The following is a 25856-nucleotide window of genomic DNA, read 5'->3' as shown; positions in this document are numbered from 1 at the left end:
GCGAGGCAACCCTACTGTGTTTTGGGTAGCCGTGCTAAGTAGACCCGATTGACAGGCGATTTGCTGCGAAAATAATGAATGACTTACAAATTGAATTTAATCGAAGGATTTTGGTTGTAAATAAGGGGCCCAAACTTTAAACAGAAAGATTAGGTCACTCATTTTTTTTTTATAAAATAAGTTGTCGGACAGCATATAACTAAATGCAAATACTATTTTGTAAAATTCGGAAAAAACGACAGTTACCAAGAATTTTATTTTTTAAATACTCTATATAACGCCATAGATTTAAAGATGATGGTAGATATTCTGTAAATATTTTCAAAAACTTGTGTTTAAAAATTCGTATATTTTAAGTACTTAAAAAAAGAGATCGTTGTTTTTGACTGGACAATATACCATGTTTATATTCCCGGTAAAGTGTTGAAGAAGGAATAGTTTACCTTGCATAACAATACATAACGTTTACTAAACTTTCTCCAAAAGATTTATCTCATCGGTAAAAAAGGTCATCGTCCATCGCATTTGTCTAATCCATCTACACACGAGAAGTAGATATTTTGTTAACACTCGCACCGCCGCTGCCGATTGGCTTGACTTTGCACTGGTAGCTTCTGATATTAGTCTGGCTTGTAACACCGGCCATTCGAGAATCCGATATAGCCTCATTGGGGAACAAATTAAATACCCGAATAAGTACTTATAAACTTAACCTCACATCAAAGAGGGTTTACACTTACGCACGAATACTTGAACAGAACCGATATGGATCAAAAACATTAACAAATGACGTCGCTGGCCCGAATCCTATACTTATACTAGCATCAACATACGACTTCGACAATTCCATTTATAGTCCAGCAGCTGGCTATACTTTAGTGTCCAAACTTGCGTATAAAAGACGTCGCTGGCCCGAATCCTATACTTATACTAGCATCAACATATGACTTCGACAATTCCATTTATAGTCCAGCAGCTGGCTATACTTTAGTGTGCAAACTTCCGTATAAAAGACGTCGCTGGCCCGAATCCTATACTTATACTAGCATCAACATATGACTTCGACAATTTTATAGTTCAGCAGCTGGCTATACTTTAGTGTGCAAACTTGTGTATATTAAATTATTCTTGCATAACCTTTTAGTTTAATGTCTAGGGAGTTTTAAAAACCTGGGTGTTTACCTCCTACCCCCCCCCCCCACGTTTTCCGGCTATGATGTCATCAATGAGGAGGCAAAGGATTTCTTTTAAAGTACCTATATATTTCGCATACTATTTGTTGGGTCGGGATAAACTTGTTTGTTAGAAAAATAAATTACACACCCAGGTTTTTAAAACTCCCAGACATTAAACTAAAAGGTTATGCAAGAGCAAGAATATTTAGTATACGCAAGTTTGCACAATAAGTATAGCCAGCTGCATAATGCAGTACACGACACCTCAACTTTAAGAGTTCATAACCGCGAACCCCAGACACGCTGACTGCACACCAGCGATGTATGGTTCTTGGAATAGTTGTAAACTTCTCTTTTCATCCATTACTCGATTCCGCGATAATCAAGGCGACAGTGTGTGAGAGTGCGAGAGGCCAGGGTCGGAGTCAGTGACCCTACCGGCCCACATTTCCACAATTAACACGGAGACTTACTACTCCGACTGTGTAGTAACAACAAACCGGTTTGAACGTCTCTGAGTGCTGTGTGTGTGTGTGCTGTGTGTGTAGCGTCACCCCTAGTAGTCCCTGAAACTGTTCTGGCAACGAGACTCAAGAGGGATATCATACGCCACCCCACCCACCATCCGCAGGTGGAGGTAATCATGAGGTGACAGTCAAAATAGCAAACTACAACTCAGACTAGAATAAATTACGGTGGAGATCAATACAATACAAGAGAGAAGCTAATTCTGTCCTCAGATTTAGTCTCCATGGAGACTCTTATCCAGACTCTAATAATATAAATGTTGACCTCGTTTCTTTAAATTCAATCAATTCTCGGATTTCAAACAAATAAATGTAACACTGATTTTTTTCTTCTTATGCAAGCTGTATTTCACAAATACATTATTTGCATCGTCATTGACTACATTTCAATTTGTTAGTTATCTAGACTTACCACAAAAAATATTTTATTTCTCTGTGTAAGCCACAGACACATTATTAGTACACAGTGAGATATTTTAAAGTCGTTTTGTAGTTTTTCTAAATAATTTTATATTGTTTGTTGATTTAATGCTTGACAACTATAAGAACATTTTGACCCTAGGGCTAGGATTTTTGTACAAGCCTAGCTCAAACCCAACTTGTTTCAGTAAAATAAAATTAACACCGAGTTGTTAATGATTACATTTAAAGCTCAATAAAATGTTCTTGTAATAAAGAAAGATATGATTTTCCTTCATGTGGTTAGTTTATCATTACTGAATAGATTCATATATTAAAAACATAGATATAGATTAAATTACATTGTATTGAGAATTCTTTTTGGAAAAATTGAAATTTTCAAAAGCACTACAAAATTCAAAAGCTTTTTCAAAAGCTGATAAATAAATTTATAGTTTTTTTTTTACCAGTATAGTTCATAAAAGTTATTTTTTTAGTTCAGAAAAAAAAATATATGTATTCATAAAATGTGGTTCAAAAATGGCTTGAATACCATGATTGTCAAAACCTGTCACAAATTTAAATCAAAGGATGTCCCACTGCAGCAATCTGCAGACTAACTGAATTTCCATTTGCTTGATTTTATTTTTACTCACTTTATGATGTAAGATTTATTCCCTATTTAAATAACATTAGGTTAACAAGTAAACTTAGGTCTGCTGTAAGAGGGAAGGTAAAAGACTTGCGTAATACAGAAGCTTATTCCCTATGTGGGAAATCTACTAAAAGATGAAGGTTCATTTTCTATAACAAAAATCATCAGTTTAAATACTCCTGTCTCAACTAAGAAATTGTGAAATTTTATGTTTTTTGATATTAAACTTTAGAAATATTGTTGAGCCTTTATAGTCTTTTGAAATATAAAAAAAATATATCTATACTATAAAAAGTTGTAAATTAATAATTTAGCTCCCATGATTGTCAAAACCTGTCACAAATTTAAATCAAAGGATATCCCACTGCAGCAATCTGCAGACTAACTGAATTTCCATTTGCTTGATTTTATTTTTACTCACTTTATGATGTAAGATTTATTCCCTATTTATAGGTATAACATTAGGTTAACAAGTAAACTTAGGTCTGCTGTAAGAGGGAAGGTACAAGACTTGCAATACAGAAGCCTATTCCCTATGTGGGAAATCTACTAAAAGATGAAGGTTCTTTTTCTATAACAAAAATCATCAGTTTAAATACTCCTGTCTCAACTAAGAAATTGTAAAATTTTATGTTTTTTTTATATTAAACTTTAGAAATATTGTTGAGCCTTTATAGTCTTTTTAAATATTAAAAAAAACTATATCTATACTATAAAAAGTTGTAAATTAATAATTTAGCTCAGTATTAGTAGGTAGTAATGCCAATAAAGATTTATCTATATATTAAAAAATATCGGTTTTTCTTTTCCGAGTCCGTCCGCCTCTTCTACCCGACCGAGTTTCATGATTTTGGTCTTAAATTAAAGGTATGCACGCGTAGATTTGCCATCAAGCATCGGCATTCATTTATCTACAGTATTACTTGACCAAAAAACATAAATTAGATTTTTTTTAAATTGTTACTTCAATTGAAGATATATTTCCTCAGTTATAATTACGTAATCCTATATGTTTTGGTCTAAGAACCTTCAGTGAAATACCAGCTTTCATTTGAGCCCTTGATTATTAAGATCGGACGTACCTGAAGCGCGCTGCTGAATTCCATGAATTCCAAACAATAAAAAATGTAATTATTTTGGGATTTACCAACGACCAGTGATCAATAATCCCATTTTTATTTTAGTTTGTTTATATGTTTTGTTCTTAAAATACTCCTAGAAATAAAAGCTTTCATTTGATATATAGATCGTTCGTATCAGTTATGTTCAAAATACTGTATTACTCAATCAAAAAACATAAATTTGATATGTTAAGGAAAAGTTACTCTTTGTAAAGGAATAAACAATAATTTTATATTCCTCTATGTCAGCTGTTTACAATCATATGTACTTTTGTATTTTTCATTACAACAATTCAATTCTTTCTAATAAGTCTTACTCATTTTTCTCTTTACGTTTTTTATCAAATTAAGTTTTTTTACACTAAATTCACTCGGTCCTTCAGTATTATTCCCCATAAGTTTAATTGTTTGCTTTTTTTATTTTTTTCCAGTTATTGGCTTTTATATGTGTTCTCAAATTCAGTTTTATATACTATGGGCCTTGGTAGGAACACCAAATCTGCTAAGTGGAAGCGTGAACAAAGAAAAATAGAAAAAGAAACGAATGGGCAGCCTCAAACAGACGATATATTTTTAGGAAATTCTCCAACATCAAGGAAAAGACGATTAACCGGAATTAATGATAGACACTATAGTGACCCACCTACCAAAGGTGTCCAGATTGAGAACACTGTTCCTAAAAAGAGACGTAAGCGCAATGCAACATTAACAGGTAGACGTGAGAGAGGTGGCGATGTTATGAGAAAAACTGTGAATGATGAGATATTCTTAAAGCCAACTTCACAGTGTGCCGTTTCCGATGAGATACCAAATGATTTTACCACTGCATTTTCGAAAACTAATAATTTTGATGTCATTCCCATCATCGGTGATGGAAACTGTTTGTTCCGAGCTATTTCTTTTTGTTTGTTCAGTACTGAAGATAGACATTATGAAATACGATCTATTATTGTTAATAATGTCATAGAAAAGTGGAATGCATACCGTGATTTTATTATTGGTGACAACTCATATGGACAACGTATTTTGAACGTTGGTAATTACAAAATTTTGATGACTGTTGATGGACAGAAAGGTGGGCATGCCGAACTTAACAGTGCTGGTGAGTTGTTTCAGGATTGTAAGTTTAGAGTTCATATGGAAAATAGAGAAACCATCATTGATTACGGCTCAGGTAACATTATTCATAACTTATTATTCACGGGCAGATTAGATGATGGACACTACAGTGTCCTTAAAAGCAAAAGTTACATATCTGATAATGTAACACCATTGCACAATCTTGGAGGTATTGACAGTAATTACCCTTCTACCCATAGTAAAAGTGCACAGATTAAGGTCATTAATAAAAATAAGCGTAAAAACAGTGGATCATTAACAGGTAGACGCGAAAGAGATATTGATGTTACAAGAAAGACTGTTGATGGTAAGACATTTTTAAAGCCGTTTTCACGTTGTGCCATTTCAAAAGAGATTCCAAATGTGCGTACTTTCACCGTAGGTGGCCTTCAGGAAGTTTGTAGACATTGTGATGCATTGTATTTCAAAGCGGAAAAAAATACATTGGGGGCGCTTCACTCTTTGTTGCTGTGATGGAAAAATCAAGTTACCACAAAATAAAACTCCTGATGAAATAAAAAAACTGTTCACTGGAAATGATGAAAAATCAAAAAACTTTCGAGAAAATATCTACCAAAACAATAACGCAATGTCATTAGTTTCTTTTGGTGCTAAAGTAGACCTACCTCCAAACTATGGCCCGTATACCTTTAGAATCCATGGCATTGTCCATCATTTAATTTCCCCGTTGTATCCCAAAGATTCACAAACTGCTTCTTATGGCCAGTTATTTATTCTTGACTTCGCCAAATCTAATGAAATCAGGATTTATCATGACGCTAACCAAAATTTGAACAAAAGTATATTGACAGATTTAAGTAATTTATTAGACAAATCTAACCCTTATGTTCGCTCTTACAAAACAATGCACCAGAAACTTGAGGAAGAAAAGGTTCACGCAATGAATGATAATCGTGTTCCTGTTAATTTTGTTATGAGGTTCTATCATGAACCATCTGCAGATCAGCGACGTTACAATGACCCAACTACCTCTGAAATTGCTGCTGTTCCTTCTCACAGACATATTACAGTGTATGAAAAGGATGTTGGCTTAAAAAGAGTGGATTATGATAGTATGCACTGTGACCCAATGTGTTACACATTAATTTGGTCCTGCGGTGAAACCGGTTGGCATATAAATATGCCTATTGAAGGGACACGCCAAACAAAAATACGGACGACTGTTACCATGCGAGAATATGTTCAGTACAGAATTGCAGTTAGGGGAAGTGGTTGTGCCGGTAATTTCAATCCTGTAATAAACGCTAGGAAACTTACTCAACAGTTGTTTGTGGACTACAATTGTCGTATTGAAGGAGATAGACTTAAGTACATTCGAAGAGAACAGACAAAATTAAGAGTAGGTCGCATCGTAGTTTTGCCATCATCGTTTATAGGTAGCCCGAGAAATATGATGCAAAACTATCAAGACGCAATGGCCTTAGTGAGAAAGTTTGGTAAACCTGATCTCTTCATAACGTTCACCTGCAATCCTGCTTGGCCTGAAATAACAGGTAGTATTCATCCTTGGGAGACAACAAATAATAGACCGGATATAGTTGTACGAGTTTTCCACACTAAAGTGCAAGAACTAATAAGACTATTGTGTAAAGTTGAAATATTTGGAGCTGTAAAAGCGTTTTTGTATACTGTGGAGTTTCAAAAGCGTGGCCTGCCACACGTTCATTTACTTTTAACATTAAAGGATGACTGTAAATTTAGGGACCCAGAAGACATTGACAAAGTTGTTTCTGCCGAGATTCCCGATCCATCAAACAAAGAACTCTATGAATTAGTTAGTAATCACATGATACATGGTCCATGTGGCATTTTAAATCCTTCCTGTGTATGTATGAAGGACGGGAAATGTAAAAAAGATTTCCCTAAGTCTTTTATTGAGGAAACTAAAGAAAATGTTAATGGTTATCCAATATACCAGAGAAGAAACAATGGCACGACTATACAAAAACGAATTAATGGAGAATATGTTGATGTTAGCAACCAGTTCGTTGTCCCATATAATCCGTTTATTCTACTTTACTTCAGAGCTCATATTAATGTTGAGATGTTCCAGTGTGCGATCTATCAAATACATTCATAAGTACATCTATAAAGGTCATGATTGTTGCAATATAGAGGTAGCTAGAGAAAACGATAGAATTGATTATGATTAAATTTATTTATTTCTCAATGCTCGATATGTTGGACCAAGTGAAGCTGCTTGGAGAATGTTTGCATATTGTATGCACGATCAATCGCATACTGTAGTTAGATTGCCGGTCCATTTACCTGATTCGCAGAATGTTTACTTCAGAAATGATGCTCCTGAGGAAGCTTTAATCCAAGCTCAGTTGAAAACTATGCAGTTAGTTGCATGGTTCAAGTTAAACAACAATCCTAAACAAGAAGTCCTTACATATATCCCGAGACCCCAGTCCACTATGTTTGGAAGACAAATGAATGGCATAAACGTAAACACTATTCTAGAACAATTGGACGAATGTACAATGTTAATGTTTCACCTGCAGATTCAGAACGGTATCATTTACGTCTCTTACTACTGTATGTAATAGGGGCTACAAGTTTGGAGGATTTGAGAACCTATGAAAATGTAACATATCCTACTTTTAAAGCAGCTGCAACTGCGCGAGGGTTAGTATTGGATGATATGGAATGGCATCGAGCCTTGGAAGAGGCATCTTCTTTTCAAATGCCATACCAACTTTGTCAGCTATTTTCTTACATATGTATATTTCAGACTCCATCAAATGCTTTGGTTTTGTGGAATCGTTTTAAAGAAGCAATGTCTGAAGACTTTACAATATCATACACGACCGAAATAGCATACCAATTAGCTTTGAAGAACATTTCCGAAACGCTAAAATTACACTGTTTCTCTCTGTCGTCCTTTGATTTACCATCTCTTGGTGATCTGCCTCAAGCAACAGATGAAGGTTTAGAGGAAGTCGAAGTTGAAGAATTAGCAGAAATGATCGCTTCATCAAATGAAGAACAACGTGTTGTGATTGACGAAATGCTAAACTTACTTCAAAACAGTGATGAGTCTGCAAATGTGTGTAATGCATACTTCATAGATGGGCCAGGTGGTACTGGAAAAACATTTATATATCAATGCTTGATCCAGAGTTGTATTAATCTTGGAATGCGGATTATATCTGTTGCTTGGACTGGGATTGCTGCTATGTAACTTCCCCAAGGCCGCACAGTTCATAGTCGAATTAAATTACCGCTAAATCTGAATGAACATTCTGTGTCAGGCTTAAATGTCAACAGTAAAGAGGAGGCGATCATTCGTTCTGCGAGATTAATTATTTGGGATGAGGCACCAATGGCCAATAAGTACGCACTTATGTGTGTCAACCGTTTATTAAAAGATATAATGGACAATGATGGGCCATTTGGTGGAAAAATTATAATATTAGGTGGAGATTTCCGACAAGTGTTGCCAGTTGTGCCACATACTTCCAGAGCTGCTACTGTACAAAACTCAATTAAATTTTCAAATCTTTGGCCTCTATTTAAAGTTTTCAAATTGACCAAAAATATGAGAGCAAACACTGACCAATGTGTTTTTGCAAATTTTTTGCTTAAAATTGGTAACGGAGAATTCCCAACCAATGATGATGGTACTGTTAACTTGCCTTCCTTAATAATCTCTGAATTAGACATTGTTACTCAAATATATGGCAACACTTCCAGTAGATAGTGTTTCATCTTATTATTCAAAATGTGCCATTTTAGCACCAAAGAATGAGCATTGTGAGGAAATCAATAAAAGAGTTTTAGACCTCATCCCAGGCTCAAGCAAAACATATATAAGTGTGAATAAACTAATTACAGATGATGACAGTAAACTATTGCAATTCCCTAATTGAATTCCTCAACAGCCTTGAAATGACTGGTTTGCCTTCTCACAAATTAGTCTTGAAGGAAGGTGCCATTGTGATGTTATTAAGAAATTTAAACTACACAGCAGGTCTTCTAAACGGAACAAGACTAATTGTCAAGAAAATGTATGAAAACAGTTTAGACTTAGAAATCATAACTGGCACAAATATTGGACAACGTGCACTATTACCCCGCATTGATCTCTCTCCATCAGATCCTACAGTACCATTTTCTTTCAAACTAAGACAATTCCCCATAAAGGTTGCGTTCTGCATGACCATCAACAAGGCGCAGGGCCAAACGATTGATCGAGTTGGTGTGTACTTGCCTGAACCAGTATTTAGTCATGGTCAGTTGTACGTCGCCCTATCGAGAGGGAAATCTTTCGATACTGTAAAAGTAGAAACAAAATCAAAAGGTGGACGAACAGCAAACATTGTTTGGAAGGTAGTATTGTAAAAGTCCTAATATTATTAAAGATGGCCAGATGGAGGGAACTACTCCTGAGAATAGGCGTACGTGCAATTCTACCGACAGAGATGTCTATTTTACAAGAAATATTGTTGTTAATAAAACATTCTTAATGAAGCCTCATTCAAGCTGTGTTAAATATGAGTTTACAAATGTACGTGCTTTCTCTGTAGGTGCTTTTAGGAAGTGTGTGTACATTGTTCTGGATTAATTGGTTTTTAAAACGGAAAAAAATACATCCGGACGATATTCTCTGTGTTATATGGAATATGTTATACTTTAATTTGGTCATAAGGCGAAATTAATCCAGCAGCCCTATAAGTTTTATTAAAGTTGTACCACCCTTATTAAGTTTAGTATTTTATTTTTTTATTATTAATTTCAATGCTGCGGAGCAGCACGGGTCATCTAGTTTTTAATTAAATAATAAAGATTTTTTTTTTAATATCATGAGTAGGCTACATATTACAGTATTTAATTTACAAATGAAATTGAGCATTAAGGTCGACATACAAAACTAATATGAATATCAAAACATCAAGGTCTAAAAAATGTAATAGTAAATATTAAATACAGTATGTTTCATTGCATCTCTTATTCTACTCTACAAAAAATAATCAAGGAACAACATAATATACAAACCAGTTCTTTTAATCAGTTCCATAGTCCATTGCCTTTACATTTTGATGTGTACCATTGATTAAGTAAACATAGTAGGTAACATATTAATTTTAGAACACAAATAATACCCCCCTGCAGCAAACCTGCCAACTAAGCGAATTTCCATTTGCCTGGATTGATTATCAATTAATCTATTAAATTAACATTTATGTTTAACGAGTACTAAGGTTAGCTGCTACAGGGAAACTAATTTATTAAAATATTAATAGCTTAAAATGAAATAGATAAATCCGCCAAGTTTGATCAAAATATATACATAAACAAGCCAACTACAACATTTGACAATCTAATATATAAAATTCTCGTGTCACAGTGTTTGTCTGCAAACTCCTCCGGAACGACTTCACCGATCGTTATGAAATTTGGTGTGTAAATTCTGTAGGTATGCGAATCGGACGTAAACTATTTCCCGTTTCGAAATTCTTAAAAGGGCTCCGCCCCAGTGGCTCTGGAGTTTCCCATGTTAACCTTATGAGAAATGGAATTAATGAATCTTAACAGCTGTTTCAATTAAACAAGTTGGTTCTGTTCTATGATGTTCAATAGCATTAAAGTTTACAAGGATTACCAACAGGGTGCAGCACTATTATTTCTTTTACATTTATGACAACAGCTAATTTGCAACCAAAAGGTGAGTGAGCGTAGCGAACGAACTTCAACCTGGAGGCGAGTGAGCGTAGCAAACGAGCTAACCTGGAGGCGAGTTAGGCCCCGTCCTAGCTGGACGGCAAGAGCGACGCGACCGACGCGACCATTGGCCGCTGCTGTCGGCGGCAAAATGTGTGTCCACACTGAGCGGTGCGACAAGGCGACGCGTCATAGAATGAGGCAGCTGTTTTGGGTGCTGATCCGTCGCGTCGCCGGTGTAGCGCTACCAAATACAAACATGTTTGTATCTTGAAGCGCTTGTAGCGCGACCGACAAGAGCGGCGCCGCTGTTGCTGCTCAGCTAGGACACTCCCATTACTTAACATGCGTTTGTATCTGTCGCTGTTGTCGGTCGCGTCGGTCGCGCCGCTCTTGCCGTCCAGCTAGGACGGGGCCTTAGCGTAGCGAACGAGCTCCAACCTAAAGGCAAGTGAGCGCAGCGAACGAGCTCCAACCCAAAGGTGAGTGAGCGTAGCGAACGAACTTCAACCAGGACGTGATTGAGCGATGCGAACGAGATCATCTTGAAAATTAAACGTAACGGTACTTTCTTTCCATCGGTCTGTCTTAGGGGAAACCTATAACTTAGGCGATACGAAGTTCGCCGGGTCAGCTAGTATTCTCTATAAGAATAACATGGCAATTCAATTTTAAATTAAAAATTTTATTTAATTTTCTCCATAACCAATCACCATACAAAAACACTTTGATATACTAAATTATTTGTTTTTTTAAGCTCTTTAAAAAGGGCTGGAGAAAAATTGAACAATTTTGAACCCCCCCCCCCTTTTAAACCCGGTTCCCATGGTCCAATCATGCTGCCTTACACCTCCAAACCAAATTTTAACAAAATCGGACAAAAATTACTCAAATTATCATCCGGACGGACACACACATATATATATATATATAAACCCGATAAACACGATCCATCACTACAGTCATAATGAATACATAAACACTTTTTCAGTCTCCTGCATAGAATGGATGAGATTGTCACTTTAGTCCAGCATCTAGAGGGGGTTGAGTATGCACTAAAAGTGTAACTCTTTTTGACTTTTGATTGTTGTTGGGGGCATTTTGGAGATGACAAAAACCGATGTTGTCGCCCTCCCAGCAGGTGCACAACTTGGGGGGGAGGGGGGGAAGGTGCTCTGAGACGCGTTCTAAAAAATCGCGTATATCTCGTGAACTAGACACGATAGAAACAAGCTTTAAACGGCATTGTATTACCAACTTCATCTGCTTTATCAAAGTATCCAAGAAAAGTCCCGTATCTATGATATTAGTTGAGTTATTTAACAATTTATTTAAAAATTTGAATAAAAACCCCTAAATAACGTTAAACTATCAATTAAAACCCCTTTAAAACAACAACCAGTAAAGTTTTTCATCGTGCATAATATGTTTAACACGCTAAAGTGACTTTATATGGGAAGTACATCGAAATATTACAAGGTTATGCGAGGTTTCCGATAAAGCGGCACGTTGACGCGGGTGACGCCGCTGCGCGCCAGAAATCAACCTGTTGTACAGACTTGTAAAAATTGGGTATGTACCGAAGGTGTAACAAATTTTGACTTTTGATTGTTGTTGGGGGAATCTTGGAGATTACAAAAACCGATGTTGTCGCCATTCCAGCAGGTACACAACGCGGTGGGAGGGGAGGGGAAGTAGCGCTGAGGCGCGTTCTAGAACATCACTCATATCTCGTGAACTAGACACGATAGAAACATGTTTTAAACGGCATTGTATTACAAACCGCATCTGCTTTAATTATTTTACAACAAAAAATCCCATATCAATGATAATAATTGAGTTATTTGACATTAAAAGAAATAATAGTGCTGCACCCTGTTGGTAATCCTTGTAACTTTAATGCTATTGAACATCATAGAACAGAACCAACTTGTTTAATTGAAACAGCTGTTAAGATTCATTAATTCCATTTCTCATAAGGTTAACATGGGAAACTCCAGAGCCACTGGGGCGGAGCCCTTTTAAGAATTTCGAAACGGGAAATAGTTTACGTCCGATTCGCATACCTACAGAATTTACAAACCAAATTTCATAACGATCGGGGAAGTCGTTCCGGAGGAGTTTGCAGACAAACACTGTGACACGAGAATTTTATATATTAGATTACAAATTACCGTCAAAATACCGTTCATCTACCTATATAACTCTCATAAAGCAATGAATAGTACTGTGTTTGGAGTGCATTCTATGTTCAACACACGAATTACAAAATACTCCCGCCGCAGCAAACCTACAGACTAAGCGAATATCCATTTGCCTGATTGGATTTACACTAAAATGTCTACTAAAAAATATAACATTTATTTCCTATTTAAATAGAATTAGTTCAAGTACTTAGGTTTGCTGCATCAGGGAGGGTAAAACTGTGTGTGTTTTTTTTTTTTGTAAAATATTAATAGTTTTTAGTAACAAATAAAAACATTTTCCACATTTGATCAAAATATGTTCATAAACAAGCAAACTACAACAGTTTACTTGTTCTTCATAAGGATAACAGGACAATTTTAAATTTAATTTTGTTTTTATTATCTCCGTAACCATTAGGCGCATAATAACGGTTCAATATACTAAATTATTTGTTTTTTTAAGCTCTACAAAATGGTTTGGAGAGAAATTGCAAAATGTTATGGTAAAAATGGGAAAAATATATTTTTACCCCATAAAACCCCTCTGTAAACCCCCGTTCCCATAGTCCGATCATGCTGGTTCGCGAACTCATTCGAATAAATGTAGGTTTACACGTTTATACCAAATTTCATCAGAATCGGATCATTTTTGCTCGAGTTATCGTGCTAACGGACACATAAATATATATATGAATTTGAACGGATGGTGTTTTTAGGGACCTCAAAACGAAAAAAAAAAAAATCTGTCCCGAGTCCAGGTCTTACCATGAGTACTACGGCAATGGCTTATTCCCTATATGGGAAATTCGCTAAAATTAAGTGTACTGTACTTTCCTTAAAATAATATGTACGGAGTTCTCGAGTTAGCGAGAAAATAATTATAAGCTGTTTTTAACTCTAGGCTATTTTAAATATAAAAATTTAAACAAAAATCTAGGTACAATTACCAAAGAAAATGCTTCAGTATGAAATGTATACGGTTTTTTATTAAAAGAATATTATTAAGTTAAGTTTTAAAATGAAGTAAAGCATTCCCAAGTCTATACTTGTAAATGTTGTACTTCATTTTAAAACTTAACTACCATATAAGCTACACATAAGAAAACAATGGATACTATTTCGGCCATCTTGTTTGAAACTGTCTTAATGATAAGGATTTCTACAATTTTTTTAAACATTTGCAGTAGGAGCAGCAGGATTAAGAAGAAAAGGAAGCACGTGCAATGACAGCCGCTATATAGAAATCACAACTAATCCATCTGCCGTCAAGGACATTAGTAAAATGCCTTACACACCGGACAGCTTCAAATTACACCTGTTACGGTGTAGTGCCCAACTATATTTTTGGGAAAAGTCCTTGGCGGCAGTAATAGAGCCTTTAGATCTATTCCAGTACGGATTTTCCAAAGACAGCTCAGTAAAATTGCGCCCCCTTCTTTTGACCCTGCCTCCTACAAATTTGCTAAAGCCATGTAAATGCATGACTTGTTCTAGATCAACTTGTAGCTGCTTTTCAAACAAGTCATCCTGCTGCTCCTACTGCAAATGTTTTAAAAAAATGTAGAAATCCTCATCTTTAAGACCGTTTCAAACAAGATGACCGAAATAGTATATATTGTTTTTTTATGTGTATTTTATATGGTAGTTAAGTTTTAAAATGAAGTACAGCATTTCTAAGTCTATTTTAATATTCTTTAAAAAAAACCGTATACATTGCAAACCGAAGCATTTTCTTTGGTAGTTGTACCTAGATTTTTGTTTAAACTTTATATTTAAATAGCCTAGTGTTAAAAACAGCTTATAATTATTTTCTCGCTAACTCGAAAAAATCCGTACATATTATTTTAAGGAAAGTACAGTACACTTAATTTTTTGTAATTCGTGTGTTGAACATAGAATGCACTCCAAACACAGTACTATTCATTGTTTTATGAGAGTTATATACGTAGATAAACGGTATTTTGACTTTAAATTTGTAATTTCTAATAAAATGTCAAATAACTCAATTATTATCATTGATATGGGATTTTTCGTTGTAAAATATTTAAAGCAGATGCGGTTTGTAATACAATGCCGTTTAAAACATGTTTCTATCGTGTCTAGTTCACGAGATATGAGCGATGTTCTAGAACGCACCTCAGCGCTACTCCCCCCCCCACCAAGTTGTGCACCTGCTGGAATGGCGACAACATCGGTTTTTGTAATCTCCAAGATTCCCCCAACAACAATCAAAAGTCAAAATTTGTTACACCTTCGGTACATACCCAATTTTTACAAGTCTGTACAACAGGTTGATTTCTGGCGCGCAGCGGCGTCACCCGCGTCAACGTGCCGCTTTATCGGAAACCTCGCATAACCTTGTAATATTTCGATATAATCACCATATAAAGTCACTTTAGCGTGTTAAACATATTATGCACGATGAAAAACTTTACTGTTTGTTGTTTTAAAGGGGTTTTAATGAATAGTTTAACTTTATTTAGGGGTTTTTATTCAAATTTTTAAATAAATTGTTAAATAACTCAACTAATATCATAGATACGGGACTTTTCCTGGATACTTTTTTAAAGCAGATAAGGTTGGTAATACAATGCCGTTTAGAGCTTGGTTCTATTGTGTCTAGTTCACGAGATATACGCGATTTTCTAGAACGCGTCTCAGAGCACCTTCCCCCCCTCCCCCCAAGTTGTGCACCTGCTGGGAGGGCGACAACATCGGTTTTTGTCATCTCCAAGATGCCCCCAACAACAATCAAAAGTCAAAAAGAGTTACACTTTCAGTGCATACTCAACCCCCTCTAGATGCTGGACTACTTAGGCTCGTTTGAGTTGTTGTACAACCTGACACTATTCGATGTATATATTGTACAAAATAATGAATAAAGAAGTTTGAACTGGTGCCTGGTGCCCTGCGATTTCTGACAATAACAGGTTTTCTGCGATAGCTCAGGCTGAGTTTTTTTCACCTAGGTACGCATATTTCTAAAACCATTTGAGATATCATTATGGAATTTTCACAGCCTCTTGGTCATTACATAATACAGCTTTGGACCTAAAAATATTAAGATTAGGCAAAAATTGTGTTAGAAATAACAAATAAATAAATAAATCTGAAAAAAAAATGTGCTTTACAAACAAGCTTTTATTGTTATTGTCAGTACGCGTATTATTATCGTTTCATCTCCAGTGTTAAATAGACCATAATAAACAAGCATGCAAAGTTTCATTGTGATAAGTCAAGTATCCTAAGAGTTATAGGTAGCCTACCTAAAGTTTGTCAATTTAACATGCATGGTATAGGAACGTTGGACTCCCCTTAAATAAACCTACCACATAGTTGTGTAAAATATTATATTTAATTTCTTTGGATCAGCTGTCTGATATTGTGAAAATACGCAATTTGACATTCATTCTTCTTTACATTGAAAAGTCAAAGCAAATGTACACACTGTGATTGTTCTCATTGCAGCCATGGAGACCAATCAATGTTTACTTTTAAAATCATCACCTCAGAATTTTTTAAGCCAAAGGAGCAAAGCCCATGTTCAGTATCTTAGCATGAATAGTCCAGTCCTATTACCATCCTTGGAATGGTAGCTATATTTATGTAAAATTTAAGCTCAGTCGGTTCTGTAGATTTTGCGCCTATTAGTAATACACGTACAGACAGACACCATTAGATTTTTATAATTGAATAGATTTGGATCAAACTTGGCAAATTTATTTATTTTATACTAAGCTATTGATATTTTACTACAAAAAACACGTTATTAGTTTTCTTGTAGCAGCAAACCTAGGTACTCGTTAAACCTAATGTTATTTAAATAGATTTGATTGAAAATCAATTTAGACAAATGAAAATTGGGAGGTTTGCTGCGGCGGGGGTATTTTATAAACAAATTCTTTGCAAAAAATAAACTGGAAAATCACAATTCAAAGTGTACAAATCTATAGACCAAATCTTAGTAAAAAAATACATTGCAACAAAAAGTTGTCAACAAGTCGTAAAGCTTGCATTTTGGGTTTGATGTAAGAATGTTTAGTCATTTATAAGGCTTTAGTTGTAACTGTTTTTTATAATTTTTTAAAATAACTTTTAAATAAATGCCATGATGAAATAAAATTCAGAACTAATTACCAATAAAAGGTTGTCTGGCGCTTCAGCCTCCATTTAAATGCATGTGTGTGTCTGTGGACCACCTCACATCTAATCAATACCTCCCCCTCCCCACCCTCACACTCAAACATTTGTTTCCGACTGGTAATAAAACAAATCCCACTCTCTGCACTTGCCTTTTTTTGGCTTAGGTAAAATTTAAGTAACTACAAACAAATGCATAAGCTCAAAATGTCCAGGTAAAACAATGAACATTAGTCGATTCTTAAATCAACATTTTTGGGTGGTTTGCTCCACTAAAAGCAAAGAAGTATTCAGCCTGGTTTTTGTATTAAAAATAAGTAGTTAACTTATCTTATTCAAAATATTTATTGGCCATTACTACAGATGACTTTTTTGTAATTTCTTACAGACAGGAGGGTTGTCAAAGCTGAGTTGTTAAATGATTAAGCGTCCAAAACTAATTTGGTATTGTATCCAAAATATTGATTCACAGCAATATCGACTAATGAAGAAGTGGATTTACCATGAAAATAAACCTTGCAAATAAGATCAGTTAACACAACATTAATAGCCTATTAAGATGTACAAAATCAAAGTGCTAACAGGGTACCCAGTATAAAACCATAACTGATGGATGAGAGGTGGAAAAAGTGTATTACTTAGGAAGGTGCCTACTGTCAGGCGAAAAAGTCCATAAATCTGCGTGGTCATCTTTTGACTCATGAACTATATACTTTAAATTGGAGAACTGTCTTGCCCAATATGTAATCAATTTAAGCCTATATATCTATCTAGATCTATCTATACTAATATATAAAAATGAGATGGTGTGTGTTTGTGTGTCTGTCTGTTACTTTATAAAGCAAGAACCACTGAACCGATTGAAATAAAGTTTTATATGAAGGTAACTTATATACCTGGTTAACATATACAGTATGCCTATTCCTGTTACCCATATTTCTCTTGGGCTACGCCCCATGGGCTTCCAAAGTTTCAATGTTTACATTTTGGAAGAACGTAAATAGTTTTTAAAGTACAGAAAAAGTTTTTAAGAATAATGACATTCTCATATTTTAGGATATCTTGTAATTCGCTGTTCAGGGAATTAAACATCTTAACTGTTCCAAATTTATACATATTCAAAACCTTAGTAATGGTACAAACAAACTATGAAAATTTATTAAATGATAATTTTGACCACAGATACAACACAAGGTTTAAAAATAATTTTCAATTACCAATCCATCGTCTGCGTCTCATTGAAAAGACACCAACATACATGGGGGAAAAACTGTACAATAAGTTACCACAAGGTTTAAAAAATATAGCCAATACAATGTCATTTAAAAAGAATCTATCAAAATTTTTAATAGAAAAAAACTACTACCATATTAATGAGTATTTGTTGTAAACTATTTTTAAATCAAAGTCAGTATTTTTATTTTTTATTTTTATTTAATTTTTTAACTATAGAATGTAAGATGATCAACAATGTTTTTAGGTATTATAATTTTGACAATGTCACCTGTTTTGTAGCTAAGCTATGTATAAACGTTTTGTGACAATAAAGTTTGATTTGACTTCACATTCACTTTTTTACATTTACAGAAACCTCCTTAGTAGTTATGTTTTTACAACACTGCTTTAATTCAATATCTTTAACGTAACTATGTTTCTTTACTCAATGTTTTAAATGATGATGTAAATTAATGCAAATACATACACGTTTTGAGCTATGGAACGAGTTAAAATAATAACTGTTATGTATTATGTCGTTGATTTCTATTTAAATTGATGAAATTTGTGCCCTGATTAACATAAATAGTGGTTGGCGTTCTAACAAAAGGTAATACAAGTTTTCCATTAGTTTATATTTGCCTATTATTGTGATGTATACACAATGATCTGCAGGTAAAGACTGAACTTTGAAAAAAGCTCAGTAGATACGGTCAAACATATCAATGTGAAATTAATATAAACTCATTTTTTTCCACAGTGCTTTATGTTGTGCGATTACTTTTCCTTATTTACTTTATATGTACGTTTTTCAACGAAATAAATGATAAATCCTAAGTAAGTTTATCATTTGAAAATTGAATTGTATTTCCATAAAAGCATCAGCGCCTCATATCATTCGTACTATGTAGCCTTATAAGTTAGAAGAAAGCCTTAAAAGAAAGATATTTTTTCAAACTAAGAGTTTCAAATGAGTTATGTTTCTGAAACCAAAGGGGAATGTGTAAAAATTGTATACAACAGAATTCAAAATCAAATTTTTTGCTTCAGTGTCTTCTCCGTTGCGAAGCACGGGTACAACAGCTAGTTCTATATAAATATGGAAAAGATATGTGTCATTAAAAATGTCTAACTAATGTTCCTCCGTTAATCAAATAAATATATATATATATATATATATATATATCACCATTAGCGCGATAACTCGAGCAAAAATGATCCGATTTTGATTAAATTCGGTACAAACGTATAAACCTTCGTTTATTCAAACAAATTCGTGAACCAGCATATTCGGACTATGGGAACAAGGGTTTATGGGGGATCTATGGGGTTTTCCCATTTTTATCTCTCAAAACACAAAATTTCTCAATTTCTTTCCAAACCATTTTGTAGATCTAAAAAAAAGGAATAATTATGTATATTAAAGTGTTATTGTATGCTTAAAAGATACAAAAATAATTAATAAAATAGTAAATGTAAAATTCCCATGTTATTCTTAAGGAGAAAAATGGATATATTTTGGCAATTTTGTTAATTTCATACTTAGCCATCAACATTTCAATAAAATACCCCCGCCGCAGCAAACCTGCCGACTAAGCAAATTTCCATTTGTCTGAATTAATTTTTTATTAGGCCTAAATCTATTTAAAAAACATTAGGTTAAATGAGAACCTAGGTTTGCTGCTACAAAGGAACTAATAAAGTGTATTTTTTGTGCAAATATTAATAGCTTAGTATAAAATAAAACAAATTTGCAAAGTTTGATCGAAATATATCCATAAACAAGCAAACTACAACATTTTACAATATTCTCCATATAAATAACATGGGAATTTCAAATTTACAATGTTTTGAACTTTCTCCGTTACCATAACCATATAAAAAGATAAAAACACTTTTATATACTTAATAATTTGTTTGTTTGTTTTATCTTTAAAAAGGTCTAGTGAGAAATTGGGAAATTTTGTGTTTTGAGGGTCAAAAATGAGAAAACCCCATTTTTACCCCATAACTAATAATATTCAGAGCTACTTGAAATTGTGTATAGTATGAGTAATTGTATTGTGGTGATACAGTAATAAGTATGAAAAAGGCAAGTATACGATGGAAGAAGGTATCATTCCATACCTATACACTTCTCAATTGACTATTACTCTATTACTCTCTCTACTGTAGGCTACTTATAGTGTGCAAATCAGCCACAAATCTCACTTCAACGATTTTCACATCGTCACAATTGCTGTTTTATTGTAAAATTATCGAATTTAAAATGCATATCGTATAGACCTATGATGGGATAAAAACATATTTGGCCACGCAACATTTGTTTACAAGATGATTTTTCACATTAAAACTGCAAGAAAATATTTTGTGTTTATACGTGTAAACTAGCTGTTCTTAATTGTACACAGTTTTAACTGACTACTCGATTCCAGTACGTAGGACAGGCTAACACCTCGGTTATATTTAATCCTAAACCCCTTTTTGCATTAACATTTTAAGCCAAATTCCCTGGGAAGTCGGATATGTAAGCAAAATTCTGAAACAAAAGTGGGCATTTGTAAAAAGAAAATGGTACAGTACTAAGCCGTATTTTAAATTTCAGATATTCCTTTTTGCATTAACATTTTAAACCAAATTCCCTGGGAAGTCGGATATATAAGCAAAATTCTGAAACAAAAGTAGGCATTTGTAAAAAAGAAAATGGTACCTACAGTACTAAGCCATATTTGAAATTTCAGATATTGCAACACTGATACAAACCCTAGTATGTAAAATGTATTTATACACAGAAACAGCATATTATGAAAATGTCAAATTTTGCTCTGGATTAAAATAACAGCACAAGAGTACGGTACCTACTGTATTAACAGCACAATAGTACCTACTGTATTAAAAAAAATAATAATAAAAAAAAATGTTACACCTACACTACTGTGTTCCAATAGAAGATTAACGAGATAACTCTATAACAAATTATGAGAATACTAGCTTAAAAGTTTGTACCTACATATTTTTTAGTAATTTAAGTCTAGATTAACTACTTACTTTGGTGTTTATCAGCTAACATTATAAGCGTATTAGGAAGATCTCGACGCCTGAAGAAACACATCACTTTGGCTTCTACGTTACCATTAGGAGTCTGAAAATAAAAAAATTGCATTTGAAACCACTTATTACAAAAAATTATATAGGCCTATAGCCTACATTGAAATCTGCAAATCATCAACAACTTTTCCAAAGAATTCAGTACTTGAAACAAGCTTACATCTTAACAACACATTTTGGGTTTAGAGAGGAGGTTATGGTACCACCTAGTAAGTTTTAGTTTTTAGTTTGTATCACAGAAATCTTAAATAAAAAAAAAAAACTCTAAAAAAACACACCTATATCCAACAGATCAACTCTTTATTGAATTTCCAGTATTGAATATTAGGCAACTATTCATTAAATCACTAATACTGTTTGTTGTGAATAAATGAACCTTTTTAGAAAATAAGATAATAATATCTAAGTTCTTATCGTCAACGCAATCAGGAGTAATATTCCACTACGGCCGTTTCGGAGATGACTCCATCGTCAGGTGCGTAGTGGTACACTAAACTATAGTCTTGTCACATTTAACACGAGTTTTCTTCATTTGCATTGCGTCATGGGGTGAATAAATAATACACATATATGTACAGGACGGACACACTTCCTCAACTCTACTTCCTCAACTAAAGGATCAAATTTTGATGGCCGAACATTTATTTTTAAGAATATCGTCCTGGTTTTATGAGCCAAGCTGGCAGTGAGGTGCCATTGAGGGATCGCCGAGGATGAATGAAAAACCTTTCATGTGGCGTACTGTTAGTCGAAGTGCACAAAAGAGATCTTATGGAGTGCAATCCATCATTGAGTACAACTTCCCATTGTTCTACCTTTAGTGACCTGGACTTCAGAGCTAACAAGGTTGCTTTCCACAATGTTTATATCGTCACTGTACGTGATTCAATTCCTTTGATATCACGGACGATTAATATCAAACATTAGAAATGACAAAATAAATTTTAACAAAAACTAGGTACCTGTTTATTTTATTCAACAAAACAACACACTAAACTATTTACTGTTTTTTTTTTAACAAAACAATTGAAAAACATATGATTGTTTATTTATTAATCATGAAACAGTCTTTGGGCAAACTTATATAGAAATATCTATTGAGGGTTTTCTTTATAGATATTAATCATCGTACGTCAATCATCCCCCCCAAAACCCTCAATATATATTTTAAATCTTCCTCTTTCTAGACCTTAAGTTGTAACCAGGTAAGGCATCGTTATGGTCTTCTGCTTCTAGTTCATTATCTTCGGCTTGAGTTGCTTCACGGAGAGTTTGTGGGAGTATTTTCAACTCCGACATGTGTACCTTAATTGGTGGATCAGACCTCAAGAGGTACACTCCCTTCCCTAGCTTGTGTTCCACCTCAAATGGTCCAAGCCATTTCCGTGCCATCCCTGCATGCACATTTTTAAGCTTATTACTCAAGGGATGGTTTCGCCGAAGAACCAACGTACCCGGTTTCAGGTCCTGCTCTTCAGGTACATCGTTTCTCTCTGCTTCCCTCTTCGAACTCTCTTCGGCTTGTCGATTCATACGTTTGATTTGTTTTGCGTTTTCTTCATGCCATGCAGTCAAATTCATAGTTTCAGGAGACTGTTCATGCATAAAGTTCCAATCACCAGTTCTTTTTATTTCCCGACCAAGAAAAAGTTCTGCTGGGGAGAACCCTGTGACGCGATTCACTCGCTGTCTGATGGCCAGGAGAGACTCATGCAAGTGTTGATCCCATTTGGTATGTTCTTTGTCGAACAAATGAATCCTGAACAGCTTCTTAAGCTCCTGATTTCTCCGTTCAGTAGGATTTGCCTGAGGATGGTATATTGGCGTTGTCCAGTGTTCAATAGCCTACTCAGTTAAAGTCCGCAACCATTGTTTTGACGTGAACGGACTGCCATTATCTGTGAGAAGACATCGTGGATAACCATACCGACTAAAGACCTCTGTTCGTAGGAGCTGTAGGATTCTTCCCGATGTAGCTTCAGGAATGGCAAATGCTTCGACCCACCTGGTAAAAAGGTCTGTCACCACCAAAATTCCAGTCTTCCCTCGAGATGTTCTGGGATATGGTCCCATAAGATCTAGAGCAACAACCTCCCACGGCTGGTGTGGCCGACGTCCTCTCATGCTTGTACTAGCTTTTTGGTTGTTGGCCTTGGTACAGGCACAGATAGTGCAGGATTGGACGTAGTTCTTGATGTCCCGATGCATATTTACCCAGAAGAAACGACGCCGAATCGAAGTGTAGGTCTCGTCTTGTCCTGGATGGCCAGCTTCAGGGCTGTCGTGGTACTTCTCTAGAATCCTTACGGCCTGAGACTTCGGAACAACAATCACAGGAGAAGATTCTGATGGATGAGATTTATACATAAGTATACTGTCTTCCAAGCGAAAGTTCTTATAGCATGTCTTGAACTGGAATGGGACAGCTTCAGAATTTGTGTAACGTTTGGTTATCCAGGATTTCATTCTACTACAAGCTGCATCTTCATTCTGCCATTTCTTTATCAGTTCCAAGTCAATGTCACAATTTTCCCGTTGTGCCACCATAAGAACAGGCTCAATCTGTTTTAACTTCATTGGGACTGGAACTTCCCTCTCCATGAGTTCTTTGGATATCACACCACTGTCTACCGGGTTTCTTGACAAGCTATCAGCGGCTTGATTTAACTCTCCTGGGACGTGATGTATTTCAAAGTCAAAATCGGCCAAAATTAAGGACCATCGCATCAGTTTTGACTTGGTTCCGGATACTTTGTTTAGCCACTGTAGTGATGAGTTATCAGTGAATAATTTAAATTTTCTTCCCTCGAGATACCCCCTGAATTTCCCTACTGCCCACACTACCGCTAGAGCCTCCTTTTCAGCTGTACAATAGCTTTTCTCAGAAAGGGAAAGTTTCCTGCTTGCATATTCAATGATATCCTTGCCTCCTTCTATCCGCTCTTGAAAGAGAACAGCCCCAAGACCTACATTACTGGCATCTGTCTGTAAGCATATTTCCCGACTGGGGTCCAAATAAGCTAATCCCAGAGAGTCACAGATGGTTCTCTTTATCTCACTGAAAGCTTTCTCTTCCGTCTCGGTCCATTTAAAAGGTTTATTTTTATGAAGAAGGTCAGTTAGAGGTGAAACCTTGGATTCAAAATGAGGTACAAAACAACTGTACCAACCGCACAGGCCCAAAAACTGTCGAACTTTACGCTTCGTACTCTTCAATAGCCTTGTTTTTCTCAGTTTGCCTCTCTAATCCTTTGTCTGTTAACACATGACCCAAATATTCTACTGAGTTGGACGCAAAGTGACATTTCTTCACCTGACAGGTAAGTCCATGAATTTTCAATCTTTCTAATACTCTAGCCAAATGTTCCAAGTGATCAGAAAATGTTTTGCTGTAAACTAGTATATCGTCCAAATAAACTTGACAAAATTCACCAACATAACCTGACAAAACTTTGTCCATCAGACGCATGAATGTTGCTGGGGCATTTTTCAATCCAAAGGGCATAACACGGAATTGATATAGTCCCCTTGGTGTTGAAAAAGCGGTCATAGGCCGAGATGATTCTTCTACCTCTATTTGCCAATAGCCAGAATTCAAATCTAAAGTGCTAAATACTTTGGCCCCACTAACTTGCTTAATCAGATGTCGTAGATCAGGCATTGGGTAAGCATCAGCAATAGTTTTATTGTTGACTTGACGTAAATCCACACAAAGTCTGTAGTCTCCGTTCTTCTTTTTGGGTAATACTATTGGTGAAGCCCATCCTGAAGACGATGGTTCAATTAGTCCTTGATTTTCCATTTCCTTTACTTTTTCTATGACAAACTTCCGTTTGTCGGGGTTAAGAGGGTAAGGTTTCTGTTTGACAGGTGTTTTATCTTTACAAGAGATCATATGTTTTACCGTAGTAGTGAACCCAATTCTGTCTGTAATTACCTCTGGAAAGATACTGAGTAAGTTAATCAAGTCTGTTCTTTGATTGAGATCCAAAATTCCCGTTTTCAGTTCATCCAAAACGTTGTTTTCTAATTCTGCTCCCAAATCAAAGTGTTTGTCCTCTAACCATCCCAATCTAACTCTATTCTTAATGCCAAAAAAATATTTAATTTGCTGTGTAATCTATCAACACACCGTATTTAACAAGGAAATCATGCCCTAGGATGATTTCCGGGATTAAATCCTTAATCACTTTTACTGGAATTTGAATATATTCTTGAGAACATTTGGCTTCAAGAAAAGTAAATCCTTCGATTTTGTAATTTATATCTTGTACTGCACCTTTGACAACAGTTACACCGTCTGGACAATCAGGTTTTAACAATTTAGCCACCGTCATGCCAATAAACGAATGTGATGCTTGAGTATCAAGGGCTGCAGTATAATATTTGTCACCAATCTGTAAACTAATTGCCGGGCGGGGATTACCCACACTCTCACTAGAAATTTGACCAATATAAGTTTTTTCTGACTGGTAGTTTTGGGACTTAGAAACTTTTCTAGAACCATTCTCGTCCCTATTAGA

At 35.1% G+C, this 25856-nt stretch overlaps 1 protein-coding gene across 3 annotated transcripts in view; it reads right to left on the bottom strand.

The window, feature by feature from the left end:
- The window catches only part of LOC128983652 (metastasis-associated protein MTA3), a 206468-nt gene that overhangs the window by 143757 nt on the left and 36855 nt on the right, over positions 1 to 25856 (bottom strand). For all 3 annotated transcript variants that reach the window (XM_054403025.1, XM_054403026.1, XM_054403027.1), the window contains exon 3: positions 21274 to 21367. In XM_054403025.1, coding sequence (XP_054259000.1) covers positions 21274 to 21367 — 94 coding nt within the window. The remainder of the gene's footprint in view (positions 1 to 21273; positions 21368 to 25856) is intronic.

This window comes from Macrosteles quadrilineatus, unplaced genomic scaffold (genome assembly GCF_028750875.1).
Source record: "Macrosteles quadrilineatus isolate MER2022 unplaced genomic scaffold, UCM_ALF_1.0 Scaffold_1__1_contigs__length_201487025, whole genome shotgun sequence".
In the NCBI taxonomy this organism is placed as follows: domain Eukaryota; kingdom Metazoa; phylum Arthropoda; class Insecta; order Hemiptera; family Cicadellidae; genus Macrosteles; species Macrosteles quadrilineatus.
Note: the sequence above shows the minus strand (reverse complement) of the source record. Positions and strands in the feature narration are given on the sequence as shown.